At 45.4% G+C, this 10,515-nt stretch overlaps 1 protein-coding gene across 1 annotated transcript; it reads right to left on the reverse strand.

Annotated features, from left to right (window-relative positions):
* Positions 1–254: 254 nt before the first annotated feature.
* DUSP7 (dual specificity phosphatase 7) lies at positions 255–9,549 on the reverse strand. Its single transcript, XM_050957867.1, has 3 exons — positions 8,719–9,549; positions 5,241–5,669; positions 255–2,647 (listed from the first exon to the last, which is right to left on the reverse strand). Exons 1-3 carry the CDS (start codon positions 9,131–9,133, stop codon positions 2,340–2,342), a joined length of 1,152 nt encoding a protein of 383 aa, XP_050813824.1. The 5' UTR covers positions 9,134–9,549; the 3' UTR covers positions 255–2,339.
* Positions 9,550–10,515: the final 966 nt, after the last annotated feature.

A 10,515-nucleotide genomic window follows, 5' to 3' on the forward strand; every position in this document is an offset into this window, starting at 1 on the left:
CCATCATCTCATGCTGTTCTTTGTTCTCTGGTGTATTCAGTCCCCATTCTCCCCACCAGCACCCCCATTACTGCAAGAACTCAAAAATTACACTGTGCACGAAACCAAACACCACACTTGAACACAACCCAGAAAGTGCTGTTCATGGGTCACAGGAAGACATAAAATGGGCCATAAAAAGGGATATGAGAACAGCTCAGCCTTATACAGACAGGTTTTGCTGGACTAGTCAAGCACTGGACACAGAAACGTGGTTTAAAGAAAAAATAATATTTATTTGCAATATAAACAGAAGTCCCAATATTGGTTCAGTATATATATAGGGTCATTAATTTACCTTCATAACTCAAAGCAAAAACCATCCCTCGCTAACAAGCTCTCATTTGTATTAATCAGAGGATGTATCTTTTTCCTTTAAAGAAGACAGATCATTTACAGCACAGGAAGCCTTTCTAAGCCAGCTTAGCTGTAATGCAATACAGATGCACTGTTTAAAAGAATCCCTGGGGAAAAAAAAAAAGTTCCTCCATGAGGTAAAATGCAAGTAGGATATTTTCAATTTGCTCGCTCACTCTCAGCCATACTTACGTCCATTCTCCCTTCCCTGATGACCCTCAAACCCAACATTGTTACAAAACAAAACAGAAGACAACCAACCAAAAAAAACAAAACATTCCAACATTCTGGTAACATCTTTAACAAAAAAAAAAAAAAAAAAAAAAAAAAAAAAAAGTCATTATGTGACAACGTCAAACATTCCTCCATATGGAGGGTTTTATTTTTCTCTCTTTTTTTTTTTTTTTTTTTGAAAAAAAGAGAATACAAAAACCTGGATATTTAGAAAAAAATTCCGTGGCTTTCTCTTTTTTGTTTTGCGTTAGTTACATGAGAGTTCCAGTGGATAAGGAGGTGGAGAGAAGGGAAGGACTACATTGCAGCCAATAAAAGAAACCTCCAGATCCATTCTGCCCTCCTCCCAGACATTAGTACCACTTCTTCAAAGTACGAGACCTTTGCCAAAGGTTAGCCAGAAACATTAACAAGTCTTCTTGTTCTAGAAGGCACGGCAAAAAGTTACTCAAAAAAAAGGAAACCCATCAGAACCTCCGTTGAACGCTCTTAGAGTCTCGGAATTTGCCAGTTTTTACAACGTTCTGGTCATTATTTCCCACATTTTCACTCCCTTTCCATGGTTTGTGCATGACTCTGCAGCAGCGTCATGCTGCAAAAACTTTGCTCTGCTCCAGTCTTTTGGAGTACCAGTAGCACTCGATTCCCACCCCTGCACACATAAGAATTAAGTGTGCCAGATAAGTGCCAACATCACAAGTACTTTCTTTACTTCAGAAGCTGGAATGATTTCAGGCCAGTTGGGTTGACACCAATCATCATTCGACCGACGGCAGAGAACGAGTGCTAGCCTCAGACATGCTTCTACCAACTCTGGAGACCACACCAGGTTTACCTCTGGCAACCGCAGACAGCGTTTTTTGGTGGTGGGAGAGCGGGGGTGGTATTTAAAAAAAGCTTGCAGCTTAGTCACCTTTGTTGATTCAGTGCAGTTTGTGATTGTGAGTGTGGAAGTGGCAGACAGGTTAAGACCAACTGGCCTTCACAAATAACAAAGCTTCATACCAGATGCTAGCAACAACAGCAGCATGTGTCTCTCTCGGGGTGTACCCGGTAATATGCCAGGATGTCTCAAGGCTTCACAAAGTGTGCAAAATGCATTTGGTCAATATAAACATTTGATCAAAAAAAAAAAAAAAAAGGAAGAAAGATCAAATGAGAACAGAATAAAATACTGGTTTTGCAACCTCGTCTGTACAAACAGTTTGGAACTTACATATTTAAAATGAGTTGGAGCCCAAGACTCAGAGAGTAAGATTACCTTTTTTTAAAAAAAAAAGGTAAACATGGGTTTTAAAATAGTCTTGGGCCAACATCTTTTGTTCAAGGTCGCCAAGTGCGTAAGTCTCCTCTACTTTCCACAACAACCTACCAGGTAAGTAGCTTTGCGTATGTTTGTGTGAGTGTGTGCAGTTCACCAGTCTCAACACACCCAGGAAAGCAGTTATTGCCGGTAACAGCTGCGCTCAGAACACCACGAGATCCCCCATATTAAATAACCCCTGTAAAGAGACTACTCTTTGATCCATTTTGATTAGCATCAGGATACTAATAAATGGCCTTAGCCTTTTTAAAGCAGCGATCAGACACCTCTACTTGGAGAAACTAGTTCTTTCAAGGCTGCCTGGCAAGATACATACTTTTTTAATATTTGAAATGCTCAACAGAAGCTATTCAAGGCTCGAGTTCCCAACCAAACAACATCCCCTTCATGTGGACTCCAAGGTGTTCAGCTGGAACAGGTTGTGATTGGTGGGTGTGGTGAAGTACAGTTGCTCACTGGGGGAGCGGTTATCACATGGGCTGTTAAGCCCCAGAGTCCTCTCAAAGTCCAGGAGCTGGCCCATGAAGTTAAAGTTCGGGGAGATATTTGACTTTTTCCTTTTCACAAAGTCATAGGCGTCATTCAGGGACAAGTTCATTTTTTGCATCAAGTAGGCAACGGTTACTGTTACAGACCTGCTGATGCCGGCTAGGCAGTGAACCAGGATACCACATTTCTTGGTACGGGCCTCATCTGAAACAAAGAGGGAGAAAAAGAAGGATACATTTAGACTTCTGTAGCAAAAATGCACTGGAGCAGAGCTAGATGGCAGCTTCAGCCTTTTAGAACCAGGTCATTACCAGCAATGGATCCACTGCTCCAACAGTTCAGAGGGATACTACATAATTTAACTCTGCATATTTTCCTCCTCAAAAATCAGGCACCCTGATAATATACCCTAGCGATGCAATCAGTCATACTTAGCACTTCAGCTTCCCCATGCTTAACAAAGATTAATTAATTAAAGCTTACAACACCTCTGTGAGGTTAGTATTATTGCTTTCTATTCCATAAAGGGAGAAACCAGTGCGGTTAAGTCACTTGCCCAAGGCCAGAGAGAAGCAGTGTCAGAGTTGAAATTCCAACTCCAGAGTTCCTGGCACCCAGACCTGCACCACACCCTTCTCACAATTCATATTAATCAATCAGTGCTAAGATGGGGTTGTGAAGTCTAACCAGTCTTGTGACCAGACATGACATCAAAAAATCAGCAAAACTGAGGTGGGGTTTTTTGTTTTGTTTTTTTTTTAAGATTATTTTCTGAGTACTGTACAGTGGAAACTGATTCAAGTGAACTTTAAAATAGAGGAATTTAATTATTGTGATGTTGTTCTTTAAGTGTGGCGACTGGGGAAACTGACTTTCCTATAGCAAGATCTGTGCTAGAGTGAATCCATCAAGATACATGGTGGCAGAGGGAAAAGGAAAGATAGCAGTTTTACTACAAACTATTTCTCTCAGCAACTGCTGCCACTGCTTGAAGAACAGAGATTTATTGTCCCTTTCTCAGAGCCTGAACAGCATGAACTGGCATCAGAGTGTTGAGAGAGAGGAATGCCGCTGAAAACACAGCATACGTAAATATATACTGCAAAGTTTACTTCTGCGCAGAACAATTTTTCAAACCAGTCATTTGCCATAGAGCTTGGCTTTGAAGAATAAAGGTACTATGAGAAAGGAACCTCTAATCCTGCTCTACTCAAAGCCAGAGCTTAAAAAATAAAAAAAAATTAAAAAAAAAGTACTCCAACACTACAGACTGAGGGATGGGCAGAGAGGAGGATACAAAAATTAAAAACAAGACTCAGGTTTGACTTCCTAATTCCCATTACTGTGTGAGGAACTCCAAGACAAAAAGGACACTAACTCTTCAGATTGCATTGCTGCTCCTGCAATTTCAGAATTTTGCTGAAAAGTGTGTGTGTGTGTGTGTGTGTGTGTGTGTGTGTGTGTGTCTTTCATCTGCGCAAACCCCATTTCTAAGTTTTGGTTTTATAATAAGCAGGTGAGGTAATCCTCCATTTCCTGACATTAAAGACAAAGCACAAGTTTGGTGTTCACAGAAACATGAATTAACTGTAGCAGACAGAACCCAAATGCCACAGCTCATCAGGAATCCAATGCATCCACCAAGGAAGGTGAAACAGCATCCCCACACCTTGCTAAACCCTTGGGCTTTTGAGCTGAACTGTGCTATTAGAGAGTGGGAGAAAAAATAAAATAGCAATGACAACTTGTTTCTCCAATATAGTTGCAAAGCAGTCAAGGTCCTAATATGGTATTGTTCCATTTAAGGACTCACAGTCAACACAGAAGCACCTAGGCCCCTTACAAAGCCTAAGGTATGAAGGCAAGGGGATCATTTCATTTTCTAGAGATATCAAAGCTTTTTAATGGTTAAATGAGGACAGCTGCTTGTGCCATTCAATCCTAATAAAAATCTAGTGTTAGAAGGCCAATGACTACCATCACTGAACAGTTGACATGCACACTGGAAGCACATATTTTATTGAGCCTGACCGTCATCTACCACAGAACAAAAAGCACTTCTGGATGTTAAAGCTATCCTGGGAAAGGATCTGTCCTGCAAGGACCTTTAACAAAAGTGTCTTAGGACTTGTTCTCACAGGGAAATTTACCAGTATAAACTATATCAGTATGATTGTATTGCTTTATTGTGTGTTATAACTCCCTGTGTTATACTAGAATACCAGTATAAGTATAACGGGATAATTACACCAGTATATTTCCCCCATGTAGACAAGTCCTCTGATTTACCTCTGTAAGGATTAAGGCTCTCCCTACAGGTATGGAGATCAGGCAACTGCAGACATCAGTCAAACCACAGCATTTCTTCTCAGTCCTCGTTTCCCAAAATAAGAAGGTACCGTACCCCTAATTCTCCACTGCCTTGTATAGTCATTTTACACAGATGTGAATACCTATGTAAGGTGGGAGGCAGCGGAGAATCAGACCCCATAGTGGAGACTGTTAAAAGTAATCAATTGTGGGGAACCCAACTTCAGATGCCTTAAAGGAGACTGGTTTGGTCAGCACCAATACCGAAGATGAGGCACTTTCAAAAAGTACCTCAGATTGGACACTGAAAAGCAATTGATTTTGGGTGCCTCAATCTTGGCACGTGACTAACATCTGATCTGAGAATTGTACAACTTTTACATCCATGTACAGACAAGTAGCGACTGCTACAGCACGTAGCTTGCTGCATTCTCAAGTTGCGATTGCTAAAGGAATGTTCTGCCAACAGCGGAATTCCAACACCTACCAATGAAAGCGATGGCCTCAGGAAAGAACTGAGAGAGATTCTGGCTCCAGTGATCCGAGATGGGAATCTGTTTGTATTTAAACTCTCCGTTGTGCTCAAACATGTTTGGCAGGTTGGGAGTCACATTCAGGATGTACTTGATGCCGTATTTGCCCAAAACATCTAAGTTGGTAGAATCTTTGGCACAACCCAGATACAGGTAAGGTAGGATCTGGACAGGGAAGGCAGGCTGGTTGTTAGGGATTGGGCTCCCATCCGACTCTGTGGCACTGCTTGGCTCCCTGTCAGACTCGCCATCAGAGCAATCGGAGTTAATCCTTAGTCCTCCAAGGCCAAGGACAGATGCAGGAGGAGAGTTGCTGGGTGAGGAGCTATCAAGGTTGGTCTCACAATGCTCAGAGTATTCGGTCTGAAATTTGTTAAAGCCACCTGGGGAAAAAAAGGCATGTTACTATTTAAAATGAGAGATTCTTGCATCAGTGAGTGAGTTAAACTAAGTAAAACACAATTTACTTTGGTCTTTGTTTCTCCCTAGCAAAAAGGCAGTGTAAATTCAGATCCCTGAAATGCAGAGTATGGGCCCGATTGTGCTAACCTTACTCCTCTAGAGTAGCACTTTACCTAGCAAACAGTCCCACTGAAGTAAATGTAGTACAGAACATGAGTATGGGTAGCAGAATTACTAAGTAGGGGCTCAATCCACTTCCCATTTAAAAATCAATGGCAGGAGACTCATTGAACCTGAGCTGGCTTTCACCGGAGTCAAAGCTGGTAAATTTTAGTTTTCTAATAATTTAATACCTTTAGGTTTGTGGAGATGTAAATCTAAGCCTTTTTCCATTTGAGATGGCTCAAACAAGAGCTATGTGCTATTTAACATGTAAGTAAGCCACAAAAGCCAGTCAAACAATTCAAACCCCAGCTACAAAAATTTTCACTTTAAAAACAGTTAAAATGACATGGGTTTTGCACAGTAGATTGACTCCAACCTCTAAGCTGTACGGGACAGACACTTTGCATTGGATCATTTGTTACAGAATTTTTTAAAATAAAAGAATCATTTTATATAAAAATACAAACATGAGACTGAGAGGATCCAAAATGCCAATTTCTCAGCACCATTTCCTCTTCAGTGCCTCGGCTTAAGAAGGGACGGAAAGTCGGGGGGGGTGGGGGGGGAAGAGAATCTACCTTCTTTTTAAGATATATTAAACAGGAGTTTCGACGTCATTCTCCAAAGCAGACAATGGATGTCATTAGAAAGCCTCCTGGAAATTTTGTTAGTGGGTTTGGTGGTTGTGAGTGGATCATTGAGTAGAACAGACAGCTCCTGCCACATCCATTCATGAAAACAGGACTTTCTTCCCCTCCTCCTCCTCCCCCAATAGAGAAAGACAACACGGAGAAGCCATCTTGGAATTTTAATTGAAAACATTTCCCACCAAGGCCCCAGGAAAAAAAGAGAGCAAGAGAAATCTAACTCCTCCCCTCCCCATTAAAGATGGCTTAAAAGTAACTTCAAAGCTGTTCCTTCCTCCTTATGGGACAGAACAGTTAAAAAAGCAAGTGACAGAGCTAATCAGATAACACTAAAGAGAGATGGGGGTAGGGGAAGGGATTTCGTCAGGAAGGGGAAGAGATCAGATCCACAATCAGATCAAGAGCCATGACTGGAACATATCGGCAGGCAGGTTCCTTTATTTCAGTTAGGAGTGGACCTAAATGCTAGAAAGAAGGAAATGATCTATCCACAGATAATCCATTTCCCCACCCCTCCCATGCACTCCAAAGAGCCTGATCATCTCCTCCCTCCCCCACAGATCACTTGGCTCCTCTACAGGAAAAAAAAAGTGTGTTTTTAAATGGTTCAAAGTGGCAATTTTGCTTTTGCTTCACCTACCATTTCTGCCTCAACCCTGCCGCCCAGCGACCGCAATGGGATGTGCTTTGGGAGAGAGGGTGTCTAACCAGGCCAGTGTTTTGGGGGGTGCCTTTGAGACATTTTGAGGAGGAAAGAAAATAAATCAAGATCTTAAGTATGAAGCTACAAGGAGTTGCGTTTTCATTCAGAGAATGAAAGCCAGGCACCCTCTCACTCCTACAGAGTGAATCCAGGGGTGCAAACCTAGTGCTCTGAGATATCCCTGGGTGTACATCAATGGAGTGCATGTCTCAGAGGCAAAGGGGGAAGGAATCAGTACAAGAAACATCCCCTCTTCCACAGAGGTTACTGGATCTAGGAATTTCAAAATGAGGGGGGAGCCAAGAGCTGTTTTGATTGAAAACGAAGCTCTGACCACTTTAACTTTGTTTTGTGTTGATTTTTTTTTTTCAGAAACACAATTAAGCTTTAGTCTATGGGGAAGAGAGTCAGATCTTCTTCTGGGTAAATGTCAATAAAGGGGCCCTGCCACTCCAGAATACCGGAGGCAGGCCTTTAAAAATACTCTAGTGGCAAACCGTGTGTCCCCAAATGGTTCCTACAGCCAGTCAGCAGCACACATGAGAGCTGGGGTTATTGTTTTCATGCCCAGGGTATCCTGCTTCCGCCCTTCTTCTCTGATGGATAATAAAGTTCTGCTTTAGTGCGGTGAGTTTGGGGGGCTGCTCTAATTACTGCAGGTCAGTTCAGGATATAGGAGACTGCACATGATCGGTGCCAATCTCAATTTTCCTTTGAGAGATAAAAGAAGAAGAAAGATGCTTCTATCTCCCTCCAGTAGGAATCAGATGTGGACTAAAGAAACGGATGAGGGGCGAATCCTTAAGGATAGGGAAGGGAAAGGAATCTGCTAGGTTTTTACTGTCACCCTGCCCTGCTCTCTGGAGGGAGAGAGGGGAATCCCTCTGTTCTCTTACAGCCTCTGGATTGGAAGAAGGGGAGGGGTAAATTTGCTTCCCAGATGAGTTGCAAAGGAGGTGGTGGTGGCTCCCCGCTTCCAAGACACAATTACAAAACTCGGGGCGATCTGGCCAACCTCTCCACTCTCCCAGCACATGGAACCATTTTGTAAAAAGATTAGCAAGGGAGAAAATTACCCAGGCAAAAGTAAGTAAGAGAGTGAGAGTGAGTGTGTGTGTGTGTGTAATCACATCCTACCCCGGCTTCCCACTCCACAGACAGGAGATTAAAAAAGATAATCCTCGGGGGGGCTCTTCCCCCCCCAAAAAAAAGTCTCGATTTCTCCTCAGAGAAGAGTCAGAGCCAATCGAGGGCATATGGGGGAGGGGAGACAAGACGGAAAAAGAAAACCCTGAAATAGGAAATCTGTCCTGGGGGGGTACAAACCGCAAAGCACTTGGGGGGCTGGACAGAGTCTGGCGGGGGGCCCCAAAGGAAACATCTGTGATCACATCTGGAGGGGGAGCTCTGAGGTCCGAGGCAGATCGGGGGCTGGCGAGCTTAGGGAGGGCGAGCTGAGAGCCCCTTTTCCGGAAGGGAGGGGGGCTGGGATAGGGACTGATGCGCCCGTGTTACCTTTCAGGTAATACGCCTTGCACCCATCGTCCCGCAGCTTCTGCAGCAGCAGCCCCAGGACGGAGCTGGGGGCGCCGTTGTCCTGCTGCCACTCGGCCGTGGCCTCATCGTAGAGCAGCACGGTGTCCGCCTTGCAGCGCTTGGCGAAGCGCTCCTTGTCCTCATGGTTGGGGATGATGGAGCGGATGGGCAGGTTGCCCTTCTTGAGGCGGCGCAGCATGAGGCCCGGGATGGCCAGGTTAATGGCCGTCTCGATGTGCGAGGACTCGAAGAGCTCGTGGGGGCGGCAGTCGAGCAGCAGCAGCGAGCTGCCCCCGCCGGACTCCAGCTCCTCCTGCAGCCACTCCACGCTCTTCCACGGCACCGCCGCCGCCATGGGAGCCCGGGGGGAGCTGCCCCACAGGTGATTTTTCATGAGGCTCGGAGGACGGGGGCGCCCCCCAGGTCCGGGGAAGGGAGCACACGGGCCGCCGCTGCCGCAAGGGAAAGGCCCCCTTCCCTCCCCCGGTCCACTCCCAGTGCACCACCGAGCCGCAGGCAGCGGGCGCCAGAGGGGCAGGCAGGGGAAGCGAGAGCGATCCCAGGGCTGCCAGACCCGCTCGCCTCCCTCCGGGGGAGCCTGCTGGAGCAGAGATGCCGCCTTCCACTTGCAGAAGCGGCGGGAGGGGGGCCGCCTTGCTCCTGCCCCCACCCCGGGGAGGTGGACGCTTGCTGCTGGCTGCGGGTTGCTGGGCTGCCCTCTCCCTCTGGCAGCCTGGCCGCTATCGCTCCAGCCCCAAAGACGCTACCGCCGCGGTCGATTCGCTTTCTATCCTCGCGGGCTGGCTCTGCTGCCTGACAGCCTCAATTAAAAAGGGGCTTCGCTATCGGCGCGGCGTGTCATGCTCCGGGAGGCGGGACCGGGGAAGGAGAGAGGCCAGCCTTAAAGGGGACGCGGGGCTCTCCCACACTTCCAGGCGCACATCTACCCAGCTGCCAATGCCTGGGAAATCGATTGCAAGTGCAGCTTTGCCCCCACCCTGAAGGGTCGGATCCTCCCGCATTCTGGAAAACACCCTCTTCCTCCCCCCTTACCACCATGGCAACCACATGGTTTAAAAAAAAATCTTAAACTAAGTAGAGCTGAGAGAGCACAGCTAACCCACTGGTTATTTTAGGTGAGGCATTTCCACAGAGCTATACAATATTTCTGTGCCTGAGCCTAGAGCAACCAGTTGCCTGCATTCACTTCAGTGCAAACAAATAGTACATGTCACAGGATGGAGACACGAGCTTATTGGACCCGCTTTCTCCCGTTGTTCATCAATGGGAAGGTGCTGGGGTAAGGGCACCACTCGATCCTGGAATAAAACAGCTACAGACCAGTAGATCAGCCGCAGGAAAAGTAATGGATCTTCATCAGAGGTTTTCATCCTTAAATAGGTACAGAAAAATAAACTGGCTTCTTTTACAAAGGACAGGAGGAAAGAAGGGGCACCTAATTCAGTCACTTTGGCTGACTTGAGTCTATATATCATCGTATCTCTCACAAATACAGAATAGTGGAATCAGAAATAATCAAATAGATATACCTCTACCTCAATACAACGCTGTCCTTGGGGGCCAAAAAATCTTACCACGTTATATTGAACTTGCTTTGATACCCCTGAGTGCGCAGCTCCGCCCCCTAAGTGCTACTTTACCCCTTTATATTCCAATTCGTATTATATCGGTCCTATTATATTGGGGTAGAGGTGTATTAGATTGCTGCACATCACCAGTTCAGGCTCTTGTGCTTTCATTCTCTCTACTCTAATA

The sequence above is a fragment of the Gopherus flavomarginatus genome, chromosome 6, assembly GCF_025201925.1.
Source record: "Gopherus flavomarginatus isolate rGopFla2 chromosome 6, rGopFla2.mat.asm, whole genome shotgun sequence".
NCBI classification, from domain to species: domain Eukaryota; kingdom Metazoa; phylum Chordata; order Testudines; family Testudinidae; genus Gopherus; species Gopherus flavomarginatus.

Coding starts and splice junctions, on each gene's coding strand:
- DUSP7 (XM_050957867.1), bottom strand. CDS start 9,133: ATGAAAAATCACCTGTGGGGCAGCTCCCCCCGGGCTCCCATGGCGGCG. Junction 5,670..8,718: donor CAAGGCGTATTACCTGAAAG/GTAACACGGGCG, acceptor TTTTTTCCCCAG/GTGGCTTTAACAAATTTCAG. Junction 2,648..5,240: donor TGAGGCCATCGCTTTCATTG/GTAGGTGTTGGA, acceptor TCTTTGTTTCAG/ATGAGGCCCGTACCAAGAAA.